This window comes from Ctenopharyngodon idella, chromosome 12, assembly GCF_019924925.1.
Source record: "Ctenopharyngodon idella isolate HZGC_01 chromosome 12, HZGC01, whole genome shotgun sequence".
Taxonomy (NCBI): domain Eukaryota; kingdom Metazoa; phylum Chordata; class Actinopteri; order Cypriniformes; family Xenocyprididae; genus Ctenopharyngodon; species Ctenopharyngodon idella.
The window spans coordinates 22304050-22328110 of NC_067231.1; the positions used below are offsets into that span (position 1 = coordinate 22304050).

The window sequence follows — 24061 nt, forward strand, 5'->3', positions numbered from 1 at the left end:
TTTAGGGGAGTAATTAGCAAAAAGTAGCCCTAATTTAGCTGAATGTTTATTAGCATGACAGTAGTAAAGCTGTTTTAAAAAATATTTGTCCAGTAATAAAATACTTTTTTTCCCCAAACAATAGCAGTGTAGCTATTAGTAAAAGTAATAGTAAAAGTTGTCAGGTTTTTATATCACGTAGATGATCAAAATAAGTCTTTTGTAGCTGTTGTAGCTAAGCTAACAGGCTAAGTGATAAGCATTATAGTCGTCACAAATGACATAAACTACGCAATATGTGCTCTACTGTATAGTGTGTGAGTTTATAAGGTTATCTGGATGTCATCCAGCATCGCAGTCTGAAGGCCATAAATTTACATGAGGCGTCCAACATTCCACACTTCGTTTTTGTCTTGGTTAATTAACTGCATCATCCAGATTTTTTTTGTTTTTTTAATTTTCGCTGTGAACACACTACTCACGCTATGCAAAATGGTATAGAATAGTGCATAAGTACGTAAATTGGGACGCACCTATTATGTTAACATAGCTAGCATGCTAAGATAGCAGGCTAATCGGCTAGTGGTTAATGTAGTCTGAAAAAAAAAATGTCTGTATTTCGGAACTGTTATAGTATTGTAGTATGTTATTATGTAGTTGTGATTTTAGCAAATGACATGTTTAATTTGACCATATATAACTTGTATAATTAGTGACTATTTAAATATGTTAACTGCTATATTTACATGGTTAAGATGACATGCATAAAGCAATGTTGCTATTATAATATTGTATCGCTTCCGTGTAGTTAGCTTCTTTTCTTTAGAAGCCTAGCTTGTAGTGTAGCTATTTTTCAAATGGCGACCGAACTTTCTTGTATCTTAAGACGCTAGTTACAAATATGTTGCCAAGGTGACTGAAAGCTTAGTTAAATCCTTCTGTATAGTTTTCGTTCTTGGTTTGAACAGGCCTTAAGAAGTACATACTAGAGAGTATGTACTTCTTAAAGGCCCGTTCACACCAAGAATGGTAACTATAGCATTCACACCAATGGATGATAACATTCTGTTTATTAACAGCTGGGGAAAAATGTTCCGAAAATAATTCCAATATTATCGTTCCTCTGTGTGGTTATGGCTGTGTTGTAGACTTCCTTATTGTGAATTAGAATGTTTTTTTAACACTTTATAGTTATAGTTATCTTTAGGGCCCGTTCACGCCAACAATGATAACTATACGCTAACTATATTAGCTTTCAATCCACACCAACACACGATAACATCCTGTTTCTGATAAGCAGAAGCTGCAGTTATGTCATCTGCCACTTTAACTTTAACATTGGGTGGATTCTGGGTGGATTCATCATTCGTCAGTAATTCCAATGATATCGTTCTTCTGTGTCATCATAATTATAGCTGTGGTGTGGAGTTCATAGAATTGGAATGAATATTAAAAGTTTATAGTTATAGTTATCTTTATAGTTATCATTCTTGGTGTGAAGAACGGCCCTTTAGTGTTTGTAGCAGTGATTAATCAAAGGCTACAGCTTTTTTTCCTGGGTGTGGCACTCTGAAATATCTCGCAAACAGTTTTAATGCCACTAGTGACTGCATTGCGCTCTTTTAGTAAGAGTTCTCAAAAGGTTTTCATGGTTTTATATTCAGTAGCTGCTTTTGAGGCTTATTGTAACCAGACCTTCTATTAGAAGGTCTCAGAGGAAGCTGAATGTCTATTAGATTAATGGAAAGTTTTGCTCTTAGGCAATAGTACCCTATTTTCTCTCTAAACCGGTTTTCACAGTCCAAAATACTTTACCAGTCCACTGCCACTGTGATTTTTGTGTGTGTTGGCTCTCAGTGTTCTTGTAAGCTCCCTTAGCTGTGCTTACGAGAAAGAAACAATCCTGAAACTATTTTACAGTAGGAAACTTTACCCACAAAGCCCAGAATATCTTTGTGCATTGGGCTATTTTAACTGTCTCAGAATGCAGGCACAGGTTGTTTTCCTGAAAGTCCAGCTGAGCTCAGGTTTACTTGTGGACCCTGGCCTCCAGCTTGCGTCTTTTTTGCTGATGCCTGCCTCAAGACAGTCCTCTTCATCGTGTGCCCTTTTTCAGCCCTCAACGGCGCTGAAGGAGGGAGTGTGTGTCATATCTTGTTGAAATGCCTTTGGTCATATTTCAGAGGAATCTGTCTCTGCTGGCACCATGAAATTATTCGCCTATAGCCCCTGCGGTGAGCTGCTTGCAGTGTGTGTGTGTGTGTGTGTGTGTGTGAGTGTATGTGTGTGTGTGTGCAAGGGCATTAGCAAAAGAGATTTTTATGACCTCAGGGCGTTTCTCCATATGAATGCATCTATGTATATGTCAATGAGGCAATTTTTGTCTCTAGAAAGAAAAACATACTAGTTAGAGGCCGGTAGCTTCCTTTTGAACAATCAAACTTGTCATGCCACCACGTCTGCCATCTCCCACTTATGCTGGGAATGTGTTGATCGCAGTCTGGAAGAATGACGGGGGAGATGGTCGTCATGACAAGAGAGGCTGAGAAAGCCGCTCTGATGTCTCATGGACGTGACAGCGGATCTGATGAAAGTGATTTTGCCAGATGTCTTAACTGGCGATTTGCTAGCTCCAGGACAGATGTCTAAGCCATTGAAGCTAATGATTTAAGACATGATTTAATAGAAGTGGTAATGACATTAATCAAAGAGATGCTTTTGGTTTGTCATAAATGTGCAGTGATGATACTGCAATGTTAAAACGCTGAACATTACTGCAGGGAGGGGGAAAACAGCCGCAAGGAATGGAAGATGAAATTCAGTGCACCATTTTGACTGTTTTATGAACCCAGCATTCACAAGCCATTTTATTTCCATAATGTAACTTATTTCCACACACTAAATATGTGTGTATATATGTATATATATATTATATATATAAATATATATATACACACACACACACACATACATTTAGTATACATATATAATAATATAAAATATATATTTAGTGTGGAAATAAGTTACATAATGGAAATTATAAATGTCTTTACTGTCACTTTTGGTCAATTTAATGCATATTTGCTGAATAAAAGTTTTAATTTCTTTTATATTCTTATATAATTTGATTACACTTCTGAATGGTAGTATATATATATATATATATATATATATATATATATATATATATATATATATATATATATATATATAAAATTATAAAACAACAAAATTAAATAATTGTTTCCAAAATAACTTTTATAATGTCATTGTAAATTTGAAGTTTTAATCATTTTTATGTGCTTGGTATTTTGAAAGTTTTCTTTTTAATATTTCTATTTAGCTTTACTTTTTATTTCAGTTTTAGTAATTTTAGTACTTCAACTTATTTTATTTCTTCGATTTTAATTTGTTCAAGTTTTTTTAAGATTAAGTTTGTCATCCAGTATTTATATTTTATTTCAGCTTGATTTCAATCAAGGAAAATTATTATTAGTAGTTTTAAGTTTTAGATAACAATAACATCTAAATATTAAGTTTTTTCACAAACCCATATGCACATTTTTTTTTTTTTTTTAATCAAAATAGTGCTGTCACTAGATAATTTCAATTAATCTCATGATTTTTGACCAGTCATGTGAATGTTAAAAACACTACTTTAATCATACAGCACTGCATTATTATTTTAAGTGTACACATTATCTTTGACCTCCCTAAAAAAAAAATACAGTTTTTTCCTGTCATTCTTTTTGCCTATAAATGAGGGCTCCACAACCGACAGCTACAGCATTACAGTACATCAAATAAATGTGGACTCGACAGCGGACCACAGGGCTGAGAGCTGCATTTGGGACAGGGCCAAGGAAAGTCGTTTCAGAGGTGGAGTGAGTTATTAAATTTTGATGAAAGATTATGAAAATAACATGCAAAGATAAATCATGCAAAATACCCTGAATGTATATTAAAAATGCAAATAGAGTCCATTTTGTTTTCACACTGACTTTAAGACTCAATACTAGCTTTTTAAAGCTTTAGTTGAAAATAGAAGAATGCCAGTTGTTTTTGCCTCATTTTACTTTTGGGAAGAAGGGATTTGGCAATGCTCTGCCTGTCATTAATACTTAATAGATCTCTGCTTTTTGTCTGTGACCCTGGCTGGATTAATGTCCTGGCTACTGCTTACAGAGGCTGTTTTCCCTCTCAGATGCTAATAAATGTGACTGTTATTTGATTTGAACAGACAGGGATTAGTTATTTCCAGCACATGGAGGGGTTGCGCTATTTTACAGTTTTCCAAAAGAGATCAGACGTTTTTATACTTTGAGCTACAAGCATTTTAGCCTATTAGTGACTGTATTGCAATTTTCCATATAATTTCTCACTTATGTCACTGTAGATATTTTTAAAATATATTTATGGCACATAAATATGGAGCTTTGTGAGTGAGCTCTACTCATATTGTACCTGTGTGTCAGTGCTCTATCTATTTTCTCCTGTATTTCTGTCTACCGAAAGAATGAACAGCAGGATGGTGGTGATGAGCTCCACTCCCTTGTGTGTGTCAGTGGAGATGCTGGGAACCCTGTGACCCAGATCATCCCTCCACACAGGCCCACTGTAATTTAACACCAGCCTCTCTCCCCCCTCCTCTCCTCTGCCAACCCTCACTGGGCCCAATGATCTGACACAGACACCTGTGTGTCTCTCCTGGCGTTGCTTTTATTTCTTTCTCTCTCCTGCCTCTCCTCCCCCCGCATCTCTTTCATCATTCCTCTCACTCTGTCTGCTTGACAGCCTCAGTGATGCTAAAGGGGGTGAACTAGCCAGAAAACTAAGAGAAAGAAAAAGTCAGCTCAAACACATTCACATGTTGTGCAGGTTAAAGACACATGGTCTGTATAGTGAATGCTCGAGAACGCTACACATATGCAAGGAAAAATTGTTGGCATTGCGTGTGACCAAACAGGTTTTGTGGGAATGAGCTTTTACGCAGTGTCCTAACTAGGCACGATTCAACAAGTTTCCATTGATACGCAATTCGCCGTCTACATGGAATGTGAAAACTGTGTGCTGTGAAGTAGTTACAGCTAATCAGGACATATTTGATGCTTAACATACAATAGAGTGAAGTATTTCTGTAGGCCAACCCAGAAGTTAGCATCACCCTGGTTCTCTTGACAAAACCCCAATAGGATTTTTTCCATTGGCTTTTGGATTATTGCAGAAAATAAGCTCTGTGACCAACAAAAGCTTATGATTCTTACACATTTTTTCATCATGATAATCTTCACAAATGAACACAACTTTTATGAATTTTGAAGCCTAAATGCAATCGGCAGAAATAAAAAGCTAAACATAGGCTATAAACGAACTACACTATGGTAGCATGACTTCAATGTCACAATTACTAAGCTTCAGTCTTTATTTAAAAACATTTTCCCTGAAAGTTATAATAGTTAGCAAGAGCATGATTATAAACACAGCGAGTGAGAAGATGAGTTTACCTGTTTGACTGATGACATTTAATGTCACTGACAGCCTCTGTAGTCCCATTTAGCCACTTGTTAGCAACCGCCTTTTTCAAGATAAGTAAAAACTTTAAAAAAAAAAAAAAAAAAAATCATATGAGAGTAGCCTATTCTATTTGGGTGTAAGCAAAAACACACACAAAAAAAAATGTTTTTGTGTGTGTCCCTTTAAATGCAAATGAGCTGCTGCTCTCTGCCCACTTTCCAAAAGAGGGCGGAGCTTTAATAGCTCACGCTTCGGTTGCTCAACAACAACAAAGCTGGAGAATCTCACGCAGCCAAAATGAGGATTGTCAGTAATGGTGTTCAGCCTTACATTGTTCAAAGCAGAGTCGGACACTGATGGAGAGACTCAGGAAGAAGTTACAACTTTTAGAATGACACTGGATGTTTCTGAACGGTTTTATGTAGTTGCTGTGGAGTAGACTTATCGACTAGCATGTGCTGTCATGTTAATCTTTTGTGCAAAACCCGTATGGACGCCCAAACAGTTTGCCAAACAGAGCCACACACACCAGGCTAACGTTTATGAATGCTATCAAATTCTGTGAATGGTCTAATATTTTTTCCAAAACATCTCTCGGACAGAAACGCTCCTTTTTTAGCAATCGAGCTTGCCAGGGTCAACTTGCAGGCTATCCAATCTAACGAGACTCTAAATCATCTCCAAACTTGGTCCTGGAGGGCTGCTGTCCTGCAAAGTTTAGCTCCAACAACAATTAAACACACCAGAACCAGCTAATCAAGGTCTCACTAGGTATACAAGAAACTTTCAAGCCGGTGTTTTGGAGCTAAACTCTGCAGGACAGTGGCCTTCCAGGACCGAGTTTGGAGACCCCTGCTCTAAATAGTGTTCTGTGCTCATCTGTGCAGCCAACGACAGAACAGTTAGCATGCATTGCTCAAACTTTTGCCATGGCCATAGAACTGGTACACCGTTTTTGCTTGCAAAAACAAAATGACGCTGCCATGGGTGTGGAAACGTGCAGATTAAGGGGCGGTAATAATATAACAAGATCCCCTTCCTACGTCACAAGGGGAGCGAAATCTGAGCATCTCATTTTTTTCACATGCTTGCAGAGAAAGGCTTGCCAAGTTACTGGGTTGTCCTTTTTCACGTTTTCTGGGATGGTAGATGCACCAGGGACCTGATTATAGCACTTAAACAAGGAAAAAGTCAGATTATCATGATATGTCCCCTTTAAAGCAAATCTCAAAACTTATCTATTTTCTCTAGCTTTTAATGATAGCTGATTTGTGTAGTTTGTGTTTGCAATTTATGTTGTATATGGTTTTAATTTTGATGGTTTTTGATATATTGTACAGCACCTTGGCCAACAATTGTTGTTTTTAATGGTGCTATATAAATAAAGTTGACATTGACATTATTTCAGGCATTTAACCAAAAACCCATTCAAAAAAACCCATTGACTTCAAGACTTCGAAACGGAAGTGCTAAAATGCTAACTTCCCTGCAACACTCTATTATGGGCAGGATTTTGGGCCAGTGGGTGTAGCTACACGGCTCAATGCTCTAGTAATATAGTGTGTATTAGTACTTTTTCAATGGCATTCTGGAAGTATTTTTTCCATTCATTTTTTTCCCCAGTACAACAGTACAACCATTATAAAATAATTCAATCATGGTAACATAATTTTAAAAATGAATTATAAGCCATCAACCAAACCAACGAGCTATGAGGTGAATCACAACAAAAAAGTATTTTAAAATCTAACATAAAGACAAAGGTACAAGACTGTGAACTTAACAGTGCACTGTAAAGAATTGTTTGTTTAACTTAAAAAGGTAAGTTACCTGGTTGCCTTAAGATTTTGAGTTAATACAATGAAGGTGATTGGTTTAATCAACAGAAACTCAAAATATTATGTTATCTGAACCACATTAATTATTGAAGTTGATTTGACAAAAGAATGTTGTGATAAATCATGAAAATAATTTTTTACAGTGTATTAGTTAGGGAAAGCACTACAATCCCATGAAGAACTGCGAATGACATAATCGAAAAATAAAAATATTCTTTAAAAGTTGTTGATTATATCAATATATTTTGCAAGATATTGCAAAAATAAGCTGCAGAGAACATTTGATTGGACAAGTCATCATAAGTCATCAATATAGATGCTCTGACTGTACATTTTAAATGCATATATTTGTTAAAAGTGAATATTTTGTCACTGTGTAGGAGTACATCCTGTAGCAAAACTCTTTGTCACAAAACTCTAATTTTGATTTCATTGGTTCTTTTTCCTGTTAAGTCAAAACCAGTTCAGATCTCTGCATTCTATCACCTTCCGCTGCATCTCGATGTTTCTGAATGAGAGAAGGCGCTCTGTGTGAACAGCTCTAAAGGCCTCAGGGTGGTTCTATTCATGCAGCAGCTGCAAAACAGCTGCCCGATTCCCATCAAAATGCATAGTAAAAAAAAGGAACAAAAAATTTACTGTGCTAACTCCTCCCCCTCACCTCACACACACACACACACACACACACACACACACTTATGTATGGTGGCACACGGTCAGGAAAAACAGCTATCGACCCTCTTAGACTGCACATCCAGAACAGCGTACAGACTTAAAGAACATTCCATGTGTTTCCAGAATGATAACGCTGTCATTAGGTGTACATCTAAATCTGCTGAGATGATCCCGATGATCTGCGGTACTGTGTCCCGTGTGGCAAAGCTTGACTGCACTGTGCAGGAAGAGATCTGTGTGGGTGTTGGGCCTTTTGTGTCTGGCTGAGGTGCATAATTATGTCTCCTTCACTGCACCCCTCTGACAGCCAGTATTTTAATGGCACTCAATAACAGAGGTGCTACTGCCTGAACTGACGATTAAAACACTGTGAGTGTTTGAGTCTGTGACTGTGCTGATAAGGCCATGCAACAAATCTCTGTCCACAAATCCATATATATATATATAAATGGAACAGATATAGATAGTAATGCACTGAAATGTATAGTAATTTGATACATTTAGTTGTGTTCAAGTATGGAGGCAATCTGAAACTACAAAGGAATGAATCCAAGTCTTTCACTGACTATAGATTATATCTCACAGAGTGTGATTAAATCTAGCATGGCCACAATAGCAATAAATGAAGCCAAATGAGAAGACTATATCCCATCAAGGAGATAAAAATCAATGTTGCCCTTTTATTTGTGCAACTTTAAAGGCACAATCAGGTCCCTCTGAGTTGCTATGGTTACATAGACTGCAGGATGTTATTGCAAGAAAGCTGGTCTGAGCCTCTTGATCTTAGATAAGGTGTGATCGACCGTTAATCCAACCCTGGACTATTGCATTTCTGTCATATGAACACAGATGCTGAGGAGAACCAAACAGTTACCATTATTTGAGGAAATTAGAACAGGCATGTGATCTCGTATTAATTTGAAAAACAGTGATTTTAAAAAAACAGAACTAAAATTAAAGTATTGAAACAAATATTAAACAAAACTGAACCAAAATAATCAAATAAAATAAAGATAAATATAAATGAATCTTTTTTTAATCATCCCACCTATAGATGGCAGTGCTTGCTCCTGGGAAGTTCGTATTTACATCACTTTCGTCTGAACAAGATGGCAGTGTACCTTCTCTTAAAGGGTTAGTTCACCCAAAAATGAAAATTCTGTCATTAATTACTCACCCTCGTAAGACCTTCGTTGATCTTCGGAACACAAATTAAGATATTTTTGTTTAAATCCGATGGCTCCGTGAGGCCTACATAGGGAGCAATGACATTTCCTCTCTCGAGATCCATAAAGGTACTAAAAACATATTTAAATCAGTTCATGTGAGTACAGTGGTTCAATATTAATATTATAAAGCGACAAGAATATTTTTGGTGCGCCAAAAAAACAACGACTTATTTAGTGATGGTCGATTTCAAAACACTGCTTCAGGAAGATTCGGAGCGTAATGAATCAGCGTGTCGAATCATGATTCGGATCGCGTGTCAAACCGCCAAACTGCTGAAATCAGGTGACTTTGGCGCTCCGAACTGCGGATTCGACACGCTGATTCATTATGCTCCGAAGCTTCCTGAAGCAGTGTTTTGAAATCGGCCATCACTATATAATTCGTTATTTTGTTTTTTTTGGCGCACCAAAAATATTCTCCCTTTATCATTACATTTTACGTATATTGTTATATTACAATGCTATCATATTTTGTGCAGGCAATTTTGTTATAAATAAAAAAGCCTGACAATGTCACTGCTAAATACATATCGCCTAACGCTGCCTTCACATGCTATCGGAATTATCATAAATACGAGTTTCCTAGTTAAAATTGGACATGAACGCAAGTCGTATTTACCACTGCGAAGCTCGGGGATAATTTTAATACCCAAGTTCCTGAGTTGCCATAAACTTTAAACATGGCGGAGGGGAGAACGATTGCTGCTGTGACTGATATTCTTTATTAGTTTTTTCCACAACAGCTTCATCACCTTGTCTTGTACTTAAAGTTGTGCATATTTACATATATGAATAATCATTTGAAGCGTATTGTACAGCGAAAATAGTCTGTATTTGACAGAAATTCCAGAATCGTCAACAAGCTAACTTTCTAGATAATGCGGTGAATGTTTATATTGTTGTCAATGAATTGGACGCTAAATATCATTTTGGCTTTAATAAGATTTTCCCCAAAATAGGCAAGATTAAACCTGGTGTCCTCCATGATTCCTGTTCTTTCCAGCAACAAAGCACTTGAATACGACAAGCTCATAATCACGACTTCTGAAATGGGAAGTAGGAAATTTCTGATAGCACATGAAGGCAGCATAAGTATTGTGGTATTCCGCCATGTTTCTCACTGACTTGTAAACTTGTAAAGATCGGGGCTCAAAGAAAATCCCGAGCTTCCCACTGGTACTTACGACTTTGTGGTGGTATGTGTGTCCGACTTGTAAATACGATCTTCCCCACATGACTTGAATGTACCAAAAGACCCAATAGTATTTTCCCATTAGCTTTTGAATTATTGCAGAAAATAAGCTGTGACAAACAAATGTTTATGATTCTTGTTCACCATGATAATCTTCACAAATGAACACAACTTTTATCATTTTGAAGCCTAAATACAATACCCAGAAATGAAAAGCTAAAAATAGGCTATAACTGAACTATACCAAGGTCACAATCACTACAGACTGCAAAACTAGAATAACCTTTTTGACTAAAAATGACATAACTGATCTAAGGCCATGTTCAGACTGCCAGCAAAATCCAATTTTTTTGCATATCCAGGTTTTATCCAGATGGGTTTTTAAAAGTCTGGACAGCAAAAACACATGAAATCCGATTTTTTTTTTTTTTTTTTAAGTCTGATTCCAACCACATATGGAAGAATCTGATTTATAAATTACTGATGCGTCTCAGACTGGATGCAAATTGGATTTCAAGCTGTCTTTTGCGTCACTCTTAATGTAACACAACAATAACATCAAAACTGGTGACGGAAATGCCAGAAGTTTTCATACTGTGTTCAAATGCTATGTCCAAAAATGTCTGCATTTTCCTGTGGTACTGAGGAGTTCTGCATCGCATCTCGACGGGGTGCTTACTTGGAGAGCGAGATGATGCACCTCCATTTTTCCTGCATCCATTTTGAAAGCCTCATCTCATACATGGGTACACCTATTAGTCCTTACCAAAGCAACCCATGCAGATAGGCTGGTTATGTCTGGACACACAAATCTTATTTGATCACTTGCAATTAACAGTGCAGACGGTCTGCCTGAAAAGGTTTAATTTGTGAAAAATCTGATTCGCCTGCAGTCTGAACATAGCCTAAAAGGCTTGCATTTCATGAACAACTGTGGCCTCTTCTGAAAGACGATGCTTGGAATGGCTGCGGATTTCATTTCAGTCTCTATCTGAAGTCAGATTTAATTAAAAGGAACCAAACAGGCCAGCATAATGCTAATTATGCCCCTTTCCCTGACATTTCGCTTTACTCTCCATGATAATCCATTCTCCCAGAACTTTGGTACCCATCACAAAGATATCTGGCTGCCTCCATCAAAAACGCCCACACTTCAAGACTACCAATTTAAATCAGAGAGAAAGGGGCCTCTCACTTCAATAAGCAGAATTCAAAAAAGGCACTGTCTTTCTACTCTGGCTTGTCTAAGGGCCAGATGGAAGGAAAAGCCTGTGGATAAGAATGCTGGATGAGGGCTGGGTCCTTCACACTAGGATGCAGAAGGAGGTATGGAGGCCTGTCTAATTGCCTGTCTCAAAGAGCTGGCTGGCAGAGGATTTATTCAGGCTTAATAGAGCCTGCCCGTTTCACTGCGGGCGCACGTGTCAGCTTGTGAATGTCACTCAAAGATGCCGAGTGCAGGAACCGGAGGGAGTGGTTGGGTGTGTTCTCATTCAAGCACACAGGCTGTTAGCTATTCAGCTAGCACGGTCGCCACTCACAGCTCTTTCAGTCTAAAAAAATAAACTCAGATTTGAGCAAAGTAGAAGGAGGGGGAAAAGGGTAGTGGTACAAATGTTTCTGCTTGTCATTGGCTGCTTTTTACACAAACATTAGAGACTAAATGAGATTCTTCTCTTTAAGGGACAGAGCCTGTTTTGTTCATTAAAGATCAAACGCACTCAGACCAACTCATTTTGATTTAATTAACTGGAATTGATTCAATTAAGATTAAGGCTTGCTTTTGGGCCATTAAAAATGTAAATGCGAAAGAAAATGTACTGACGACTGGCAGCTTTGAAATCACGGTTTGTTCTAAGTTTTTAATTCATACATGTATTTGTTGTATGTGGCAGCAAACAACAATTAAAGCGATAGTTCACCCAAAAATGAAAATTCTGTCATCATTTACTCACCATCAAGTTGTCCTAAACCTGTATACATTTCTTTGTTCTGCTGAACACAAAGGAAGATATTTGGAAGAATGTTTATAACCAAGCAGATCTCGCCCCCCATTAACTACCATAGTATTTTTTATTCATGTGATGATAAAGCTGAATTTTCAGCAGTATTTCAGTTTTCAGTGCCACATGGTCCTTCAGAAATCATTCTAATGTGCTGATTTGCTGCTTAAGAAACTTATTATCATCAATGGAGATAATTTTTTGCTTAATATTTTTTTTGTGAAAATCATGATTTTCATTCACATTTTTTTCAGGATTCTTTGATGAATAGATAGTTCAAAAGAACAAGATTTATTTGAAATAGAAATATTTTGCAACATATATAAATATATACACACACACAGTCAAACTAAAAATTATTCAGACTAGATATATTTTTTTTACTAGTGGGCGCAGGACACTTTAGTTAATTTATGTAAGTGAGGATAGCAAAATAATGTAAATTGTTACATATTATACCCAAAAATCCTTCATACAGTGGACTACCAGTATAATTGATAAAAAATTTGGGACCAATAATTATTCAGACACTTTGACCTGACCATGTTTTGCTATCTGACATAATTAAGATTAATTTTTTCTGACACAGTTCTTGTCATATTTTATTACCATTTTTTTTAAACTATAGTGAATAAACTGTAATAATGAATGAAATGTTCAAAGTGTCTGAATAAATTTTGGTTTGACTGTATATATATATTATATACACACAGTCAAACCAAAATTATATATATAGTTACATATGTTCACCCTTGGAAAGCAAACTGAGAAACTCAGAAACTGAACAAAATAATGACAAGATTGTAAACATGGTCAATAGTGCCACCTATACCACATTTATGTATTCTGAAAGATCACTTTAAAAAAAAAAAAAAAAAATTACAAATTTGCCTTTAACTGGTAATGAAACAGCATACAATAATACACCATATGGTTTCAGAATGGCATTGGATAATAAGCAATATCATGTGAGTGTAGGTGTATGTGAAGTGTGTCTTGGCGAGTCGCTGCTGTGCCTCTGTCAACACCATATGTTGTGAGGGTGTGTGTCTGACAGATATCCTAATGTCTTAGCATTGGTGCAGTGACTCCATTTCAAATAAAAAATAATAATAAATAAAAACAAACACACATAATTTTATGATTACTCTAAAAGAATTCACAGACAATAAAACTCAACACTTGCACATCTTTTCAATATTTTACTCAGTATGCTTCAGTAATTTCACACACAACATGACATTCAGAGACACTACAGAAATAATCGTGGTGTGATAAACAACATCCTCTTGTACTCGTCAGTGTATAGATTACAGCTGTACAGGCCACTTACAGTACAGAGCTCTAAGAAATCCTTAAATGCTGGATTTGTAAAATTCGACAGTATATATATATATATATATGCAGAAAATAATTAGCTATGTTGAACATTATTTACATTTAATTATCAAAAATGTATTCATATCCTGCCAATGGTCCCCTATTCTTTTGTACATTCTGGTGTTTCTGAATTTGCGTACCGTGAATTCATTCATATCTCTGTTAATTTTAGGAATCATATTTTGTGTGTTTTTCCACAAACAATTAAAGATATGACCTTAGATGAACTAAAAAGAGACAGCAGTTGAACTGAATGATGAAAGCTGTCACTTCTACAAAAAAGGCTCAGTAACAAATTCCTCTAAACAACTATAACATTTATTATAAAAACATGAGTCATTCATCTCAAGAAATGAAGGCAGAATGAATTAAGAAAAAAAAAAAGTCAAATTATGGTTGACTATAATGTGAAATCACATGGATGTACATTCTTAATTTTGAGTTTAAAAGAAAGGATACTACTAACTTGAACTCAGTGTATGAATACAGGACCATAGCAGACCCATAAAAAGAGGCAAAAGTGAATTTAAATAGTTTTGAAAGGGTGCCTTCATTTTCTGTACCTACTGACAGTTTTTTCAAAGTCATGAACTTAAGCATTCCCTCTGCGTGTCCAGGGGCGAAAGCCACGGTAGCTCTATTTCCTCTTAGCGTTCACGCTCTTGCAGACCCAGTTCATGCCATCCTGAAACACAACATTTGAGTCATTTAGTCTAAATTGTTTTATGGTTAAATTTGACAAATGTCAATATGTGTTCTAAAGTGACCTGGACTCCTTCTCCGGTGAGGGCAGAGCAGGACTGGATCTGCCACACTCGGTCTCTGATAGTGTGCAAATTCAAACCCTCAGCTATCTCGGACGCAGGGGCTGCTGTGAGCAGGTCCTGCTTATTTGCAAAGACCAGGACTGGGACACCGCTCAGCTTTTCTTCATCAAGTAATTCAGCCAACTCCTGCATGCAGATCAATCCACTTATTTAAAGACTGAGAGCAGAATTAGTTTGGAATAGCAAAGAAATCATACCGACAAAGCATCACCTGTCCCGTTTCCTCAAATCTTTTGCGATCGGCACTATCAATGACGTAAATCTGAAATCAAAAAGATCCAATTAACCAAGTGTTTGGAATCAAAGTGGATTGAGGGACGACTGTTAATCAGACGGATGATCTCACCAGTACATCTGTGTTCTCAAAGTAGTTCCTCCAGTAGGGCCTGATCTTTCGCTGACCACCGATATCCCAAACGTTTAATTTGAATCCTTGCGATTGGACACTCTTGATATTGAAACCCTAGAGCAAAAAATGAAAAAGTTATTAAACCTGCTATGGTAATAAAACACAGCTGATCCAGTCAATTACTTTTCATATGCATTAAATCTAATTGGCTTTCTATTGAGATGTGAAAGCAGTAGTTACAGTAACTGTATCACCTGTGTTGGCGTAATATGAGTGATGTCTTCAGATGCTAACTGTTTCAGTAAGGTGGTCTTGCCACCGTTGTCCAACCCCAGAAGCAATATCCGCACCTCCTGGTCGGGGGTACTTTTCAGTTTCCGTAAAATTGATAACAAACCCTAAAAATCAAGTAAAAACGCAGATTATACAATGATCTGCGTTTATGCAATGCTTGCATTATGAAGTCATACGCACGAGCATCAACAAACAAGAAGGTTCAAAAGAAGCATTATTACTCAAGGGATGTGTAATTAAAGAAAATACATTTTGATGTGCGTTTCCCCGAAAATAGGAATACAAAGAGACATAAAATGCAATGATTCTCGAACAGTCGTGACACCTAAACAGTCCTACAAGCTAATCTCACCCACGACCGAGAACCGCTGCTCATCTTTAATACCACTTGCTTACAAAAAAATCACAATTCTCTTCGGACAACAAGGCTAACATGACTGAATTTCATTATTTGTTATGTCATGTGACGGTGAGGATAATGTTGAATCTCAAAGAAAAACGTCAATAGCTAAGAATTCGTTTATTGTAAGCGCTTTAACTCACCATCTTGTGATTCTGCCTCCCTGAGACGCCACTGAGGGTTACTAAGGGGAAGAGAGGATGACGTAGTACGCAAAACCTACGTGCTTTCCCAAGAAGTGACGTAGTTCACGAAAAAAAAAAAAAAATTAGCTCTGCTGATTTAAACTTACAAAAGATAACTTTTAATGTCAATTAATATCGTTATTATTTGATACATAAATAAATACATATATTTTACTAACCTAAAATAATACTAATACTAACCCTACCAGTGACCAAATCCACAGCATATGTAGATACAGATTAATGGGATGTAATAATGATGTATAGAAATGACTGGTCTTTTGAACCAATCAATCGGTTGAACCTGTTCTAAAACTGCTCTGAACGATTCGTTAACGAATCAGACTAAAAGATCCGATTCCGAGTGATCAATTACAAACTTCGAGAAAGCAAGCATTTAATAAACTTACTATTTCTATAGTGCTTTATTTCTACATAAATATAATGTATATGGAAATATATGGAAAAAAGTAAGAGTAATATCTATTCAGATTTCAGCTAACGACTCACTGAACCGAGAATCGTCTATGTCCGATTTGAAGTGAACTGTGGTTCTAAATGCATTTTTGTGTGTTTTTGAGCTGAATTATCTGCAGCAAACGGAACTGGGATGCATTAAACTTAATAGCAAAAAAAAAAAACGTAATATACGTAATTTGTGCACACACCAAATGCATTTTAGAGCATACAATTTCATGTCGAACAAAAATAACTGAATCAGTTGTCTTCGAAACAGCTGATTGAAATGAACTGTTCGAAGGAACCGATGTGCGGAAATGAGCCTGACTTCCTATCACTTGTGTAAGGGGAGGGAGATTCTTCTCTTCAGGGATTGGAAGGTAGGATGCCACGTGCTCGTCTACTGTCGCAAGCCCACATCATCACAGTGTTTAACTCACTTAATTGGTTTTTACTACTGCTGCAGCTCCACGAGATATAAACAAGAGTATCCAATCGCTTTATAAAGGTATTTTAATGTGGCATATTTGATATTTGTGGTTTTGTCTGGTTTTGTCTAGTTGACAGCGCGAATCCGGGTGCTTGTGTACGGTGTACATGAACTGATGCAAGCTGCTGGACAACTTAGAATCTTTTTACTGCTTTCTAATGCATATGCAATGCAGGACTGGTTTTATGAAAATGAAAACTTCTTAATGTTTGAGAAATATGTTTTAAAAGCCACTTTAGAAATGACATGGCGAGGTTTGTTTTCCTTTAAACGTGTTGGTAACATACATGGTTGTGTTAGTTTTAATCACAGTGTATGTTTTAAACATTTAATTGTTAAAATACACAGTGAATCAGGTTAATCCAGTAAGGAGACACATTACCAGACTGAAAATTGTCTTGACAAGTTTGGACTCATCAGTGTTTGTCTACTTGTATTGTGTATTGCCTTTTATGCATTTGTGCTTTCAATTCAGTGCAGTAAATAGTGATGTTACAAATGTCAAAACTGGTCCACCATCACCTGTTTTGCTCATGCATTGCTTTAATTTTGATATGTTTGTAATACATACATTACAGTCTGCATATGTTACTTATTTAATGCAAAGTACACTCGATGTTTCAGTGTAATGATATTTATAGTATTCTCAATTACTTGTTATGGATTAGTGGAAACTTCATTGATTTTGACTTATAAGTAGGTCAGCCTCTCAAAAGTCCAGCTTTTGACTTCACTAGTCAAGATTACTGGTCAAGGCCCTGGTCTGTTTTGCCTGATATCCATACTTCTGTTTACATAGCTGGCCTCACCGTGAGAGTTATGATTTTTGGCTTTTTTCATAGCATTTGGAAACTAAAGAATATAACACAAGGGGGAGAGAAATGAGCCACCCAATAAATGTAAATTCACCATTTGTGAGTCAAAATATGCATATGATTTGTGTTAAACAAGCTTTCAGAGCACTTTAGTCTAAATAACCTGATTTTCATCCAAAATGTCATGTTTGTTTTGTTCCGTAGATCTGAGTTTGATCTGTTCTCTGTGGACTGGAACTGAAAACCATTGATGTATTGAATATTAGTTGTTTTCTGTTCTGTTCTGTTTTTTTGTTTTGTTTTGTTTTTCCTCCAGGCTCTTTGGAAGGGGAAAGAGAACCATGGATGCTCTGAAGGGCTTTGATATTGACGCCCCACGCTGGGATCAATCCACATTCATGGGCCGTCTCAAACACTTTTTCAACATCACTGACTGCCGCACTGCTCTGCTACCTGACTCCAGACTAGATGAAGCCAAAGTGTTAGTGGAGAGCTGCAGGTGAAGAAACAGACTGATTTGATGAGGTGATCTCTCTGCTTTTCTTTCTGTTTCTTACTTTCTGTCACTTCCTCTCTCCCTCAGAGCTGGCTCTATTCCTCCAGGCACAACCGAGGAGCAGCTACACTATGCCAAGAAGCTGTATGACTCGGCATTTCACCCCGACACGGGTGACAGGATGAACCTGATAGGAAGAATGTCATTTCAGGTGCCTGGGGGTATGGCCATCACAGGGTTCATGCTTCAGTTTTACAGGTTAGCACTATAAACTATGAAACTGTATTTTTTTTTAAAAAATGTATTCTTTCTTTATTATTATTTATAACAATATTATTTTATGCATGATATATTATAACAACCAATTATTTTGTTACGGTCATGTAGGACAGTTCCTGCAGTAGTGTTCTGGCAGTGGGTTAACCAGTCTTTCAACGCTCTGGTCAACTACACCAATCGCAATGCTGCCTCCCCCATCACACCAAAGTAAGTTCCTTTGACTTCTTTCTTTCCATGAACTTTACTCTCTTATAAGAAGGATATATGGTAGCTATGCAGAGTGTACACCGCTTAAAATGTGACTGTGCCATCATACCTAGTGATTTATTAACAGATGTCTGGAAAGGAGCTTCAAATAGCAGATAAGCTTCAGTAACAAATATGGGTTTTGGTTGTGTTGTGTGCATCTTCTTTGCCCAGGCAGATTGGAGTAGCTTATGTGACAGCAACAAGCACAGCGCTGGCCACTGCAGTGGGGCTGAACCTCTACACAAAGGTATTACTCAGCCATATATGAACACTTACTTAGGTTAGGGTCATCTCTTTACAGGTGTTGAGGCATCTGAAGTCTTCATAAGAGGCTGGATCTAAACTGGAGCTGATGTACTTTCTAGTCACCTCGGGATGGGCATCCCGAGATAAAACAGAAAAGCAAATGGAGAATAATTAGCATAGCTGCTGTTCATAACATTAACCAAAGATAATCATTTGCATTTGATCTGATATAACTGGAGTACAAGGTTATGAAATGCATTATGTTAATGCTTTGTGAAAGAGATGCATCTTTAATCAAGATTTAGACTGGGCGAGTGAGTCTGAGCCGCGAACATTATCAGGAAGGCTGTTCCAGAGTTTAGGAGCCAAATGTGAAAATGCTCTAGTGGACTTAGATATCCTAGAGCCAGAAGCCCAGAGTTTTGTGATCTTAAAGTGCGTGATGGATCGTAGGGTGATAGAAGATTGGTTAAATACAGAGGAGCTAAACCATTTATGGCCTTATAGGTCAGTAGCAATACTTTATAATTGATACAGAACTTAATAGGTAACCAGTGTAGAGATGATAAAATTGGTATTATATAACAGTCTTATCTGCAGTGGTTATACATCATCAATTTCTTATTTAGCATCTTTAACCTTTATCTCCTCAGAAAGCTCCTCCTCTAGTGGCCCGCTGGGTGCCGTTTGTTGCTGTGGCTTCTGCTAACTGTGTGAACATTCCAATGATGAGACAACAGTGAGACCCTCTTTTTCTACTTCTATCAGTTTTGGTTGGTCTTACTCAGTAGGTTCACATGTCTAGATATTCGTCATGTTTATTCTTTCCTATATAGGGAGATTTTGAACGGCATTGCTGTGACAGATGAAGATGGAAATAAACTGGGCCACTCAAGGGTGAGGGACACTTATTGGTTGTATCAGAGTGATACAACCAGCAGCTATCTCACTACAGCTCTCGCCTGGTTGCCCACTGAAGCTAAGCAGGGTTGAACTTGAGCCTGATCAGTACCTGGATGAGAGACCTCCTGGAAAAAGTAGGCTTCTGCTGGAAGAGGTGTTAGTGAGGCCAGCAGGGGGCGCTCACCCTGTGATTTGTGTGGGTCCTAATGCTCCAGTATGGTGATGGGGACACTATACTGTTAAAAAGCACCATCCTTTGGATGAGATGTTAAACTAAGGTTAAAGGGTTAGTTCATCCAAAAATGAAAATAATGTCATTTATTACTCACCCTTATGTCGTTCTACACCCATAAGAGCTTCATTCATCTTTGGAACACAAATTAAGATGAAATCCGATGGCTCAGTGAGGCCTGCATTGCCAGCACTGTCACCGAACCTCTCAAGATCCAGAAAGGTACTCAAAACATATTTAAAACAGTTCATGTGAGTACAGTGGTTCAACTTTAATATTATAAAGCGACGCGAATACTTTTTGTGCACAAAAAAAACAAAATAACGACTTTTTAACAATATCTAGTGATGACCGATTTCAAAACACTGCTTCAGAGCTTTACGAATCTTTTGTTTCGAATCATTGATTCGGATCGCGTATCGAACTGCTGAAATCACATGACTTTGGCGCTCCGAACAACAAAAGATTTGTAAAGCTTCGAAGCAGTGTTTTGAAATCGCCCATCACTAGATATTGTTGAAAAGTTATTTTGTTTCTTTGGCACACAAAAAGTATTCTCATCACTTTATATTATTAAGGTTGAACCACTGTACTCACATGAACTGTTTTAAATATGTTTTGAGTACCTTTCTGGATCTTGAGAAGTTACGTGACATTGCTGGCAATAGAGGCCTCACTGAGCCATAGGATTTCATCAGAAATATCTTAATTTGTGTTCTGAAGATGAACAAAGGTCTTACGGGTGTAGAACGACATGAGGGTGAGTAATAAATGACAGAATTCTCATTTTTGGGTGAACTAAATCTTTAATCCGACTCTCTGTGGTCATAAAAAATCCCAGCATGTTCTTTGAAAAGGACTAGGGATGTGACCTCGGCATCCTGGCCAAAATTGCCTATTGACCTCTGTCCATCATCTGTCCACCTAATCATCCCCATATATTCTGATTGGCTTCATCACTCTGTCTCATCTCCACCATATAGCTGGTGTGTGGTGGGCGTTCTGGTGCAATATGGCTGTCATTGCATCATTCAGGTGGATGCTGCACATTGATGGTGGTTGATGAGAAAAGTGCTATATAAATGTAACAAATTATTAATATGAATTTACAGCATGAGATTACATTCTGCTCTTTACATTCTCCTTGCAGAATATATAAGATGTTTATCATTTTTAGAAAATGATATATCATAAGATATTTTGTACTTTATTTAGTACTGCCCTGAAGAAGCTGCATATACTCCAGAAGATTAAATTGAATTGAAAATGAATAACAGAAATTACACAAATGCCGTTTAAACATCTACATAGTTGTCCTAAACATCTACATCATGTCCTTAATACTTTATTACTATAACAGTTTAATATAATTTATATTTATTATCATTATTATAATTTATAGCCATTGCATCATACATGCCTGAGTATGTAAACTTCTGAGCAGAACCATCTGTTTAAACAGATTTGAATGTGTTTTGTGATTATAATAATCAGTTCAATGATCAGATGTTTTTCTACCCTAGTATAAGCATTTCTCTGTTCTTAAGTTACTGAATAAACACTGTGTTTGTCGTAGAAAGCAGCTGTCAAGGGCATCACACAGGTGGTCATCTCTCGAGTTACCATGGCAGCGCCAGGCATGAGTAAGTACAGAGAGTTTGGCCAGTGTTATCAGATCTCAGTGCTAAAATAAACCAGCCCTCACCCACCGCTCAATGTTGAATCCTGAGCTGTTTTCTTTGTTCTTTCCAGTCATACTCCCCATTATAATGCAGAGGCTGGAAAAATACAGATTCATGCAGGTAAGTCTCATGGTGTTTTGTGTCCAAGGAGCACGCAATGGAATGGAGAAGCAATAAAATAGCCAGTTTATGATCTGCATGTGTTTCTGTTATAAATTCACTCTCTCTCAGCCCTCAAAGCAGATTACTGTTGAGTTGCTCTCATATAACAGTCAGTTATCAGTAATACATACAGGTCCATGATTGTTACAAATGTTACTGTAGATCCAGAGAGTTTAATTACACTTCTAACTATTTGAATGAACATTAGCTAATGATTTGATGTGTATTAAGTAGCATAATAATGTTTTCAAATAAAATTATTATGAAGTGTTACTTAATCTTATTTGTTATCATTCATTATTTTATATTGGCATTCTTGGGTATGTAAAGGCTGTAAAACCCCTAGCTGTAGATGAATGGTTTTATATAAAACATCTTTGCATTTGTTTGTGTCTTTAAATCTGTTGCAGAAAATCACATTTCTTCATGGGCCACTGCAAGTCATGATGGTTGGCGTGTTGTAAGTGATCACATTTCTTATTATGAAAATAGCAACGATTGATACGCCAAATATATGAGATCTTATTTCAGTAGAAGAAATGACAACATGCCTTTCTCTGCTTCACAGTCTGATCTTCATGGTGCCTGCAGCGTGTTCACTGTTTCCTCAAAGATGGTAAAGTTTGCATATAAAGCATCTTTTTTTTTTTTTTTTTTTAAGGGATAGTATCTCTTTAAAGCAGTTCTTCAAATATAAAATAGAAATCTTTTGTTGGAAGACATTATTTTCTGTCACTTTAAATAATTTTAATGCATCCTTGCTGAATGAAAGTATTAATGTTTTACTGAACCCAAACCTTTGAAATTTGTTTAATGTATATACTCACCACTGTCCTGTTAGCTTGATTATAAGGCAGTTTGAATTACCATTAGTGACTAGAGCAGATAATTTTGGAGCTTCACAGATTCATTATGGCATGAAGCTTATTCACACAACTTTTTTTTTTTTTTTTTTTTTTTTTTTTTGCAGTTTTTTTTGCAGTTTTTTGCAGCTTTTGCAGTTTTTTTCATCCATTATCTTTCTCAAAACAGCTCCATTCAGATGTTATCACAGTAACTGTGGTCTCTGAGCCATACCAGACTAATCAGTCATTTGCACATTGATTTGCAGTTCTATGGCTGTTACGAAGCTGGAACCTGAGCTCAGAGAGTCCATCATTTCTCAATACGGGGACCGTGTCCGTTACGTCTACTTCAACAAGGGCCTGTGAGTGCCAGCCAATCAGACTGTCCCAATCCAGACTGGATGCTTGAGTCATCGGCCAATTAGAAGCTCTTTTTGACACTTTTTTTTGCTAAAGAAGTTGCTAAAAAGAAGCTTTTTGATTTGAGGTTTTGTTTCATGACACCGAAAGAAAGTTTTTATGCACCAAAGCATAATTTATGGACAGTTATTTTTTACATTTGGCCCTGACTGCTGCAAAGATTCAGTTTGATTTGTATAGATGAGTTACAGAGAGTTTATGGACATTGGATAAACCTGATCCAGTTGCCCTATCATCTGTTCCTGTTGTATATGACCTGAATAATCTGGAACAGATTGTAATGGTTGAGAACTGTTTCACTTTGATGCCAAACTCTATCATTTACCACATACATCTCTCAGGAAAAGTTTATTTTAAAAGTTCAATGCTTTAACACCCTCTAAAAGCCATCAGTGAAGTTATTTTATCAGGGTTTTATTAAACTGTCAGATGTTCAGGAATATACAGTCAAATTATAAACATTTATGTTTAAAATACCAGTTACGAGCATAAAGTGGGAGAAAGAAGAGTCTATTAAACATCAGTTTTAATGAACATTTCGCAGTAAGTGTGCCTTAAATTTGAAAGAAAATAAAAAAATCCTGCCCTCACTGTGAACTATGAGTTATGTACTTGTTTTCATCATTATAAGATGATAAAATAAACAGACAGCTGTCGAAATAAACCCCCAGTCTGTGATAACTCAAGGGAGTTGAACCAAAGTGGACCTTGTGTTTATTTTATCTAGGACTTTGTGCTCACTATTCATTCCTGCCACATGAGGGCAGTATCTGATCAAAGTTTTGTGAAGGTAAATATGCAGAACTTGTCAAACGCTCACCCTGATGGGCAAAAACATACTATAAGGCCACCAGAAATGTTTCCACATTTCCACATCATCATTTAACAAAACAACTGTTGTACCTTTGTTGCTGTTTG

The 24061-nt window shown here is 36.9% G+C and overlaps 2 protein-coding genes across 3 annotated transcripts; one reads left to right on the plus strand and one right to left on the minus strand.

Moving 5' to 3' along the window:
• Window positions 1-13619: 13619 nt before the first annotated feature.
• Window positions 13620-15925, minus strand: arl3b (ADP ribosylation factor like GTPase 3b). The gene is made up of 6 exons (XM_051915007.1): window positions 15824-15925; window positions 15241-15384; window positions 14984-15100; window positions 14849-14899; window positions 14578-14763; window positions 13620-14495 (listed from the first exon to the last, which is right to left on the minus strand). The coding sequence occupies exons 1-6, from the start codon at window positions 15824-15826 to the stop codon at window positions 14448-14450; spliced, it is 549 nt and encodes a 182-aa protein (XP_051770967.1). The 5' UTR covers window positions 15827-15925; the 3' UTR covers window positions 13620-14447.
• A 661-nt stretch (window positions 15926-16586) lies between these two features.
• sfxn2 (sideroflexin 2) lies at window positions 16587-23740 on the plus strand. Of its 2 annotated transcripts, none has more exons than XM_051915005.1 (12): window positions 16587-16704; window positions 17946-18128; window positions 18213-18383; window positions 18513-18611; window positions 18825-18900; window positions 19553-19638; window positions 19736-19796; window positions 21611-21677; window positions 21787-21836; window positions 22289-22338; window positions 22447-22494; window positions 22990-23740. In XM_051915005.1, the coding sequence occupies exons 2-12, from the start codon at window positions 17971-17973 to the stop codon at window positions 23087-23089; spliced, it is 966 nt and encodes a 321-aa protein (XP_051770965.1). In that variant the 5' UTR covers window positions 16587-16704; window positions 17946-17970; the 3' UTR covers window positions 23090-23740. The 2 variants fall into 2 exon arrangements, with proteins under 2 accessions (XP_051770965.1, XP_051770966.1); XM_051915006.1 differs by having other exon boundaries at window positions 16694-16832.
• Window positions 23741-24061: the final 321 nt, after the last annotated feature.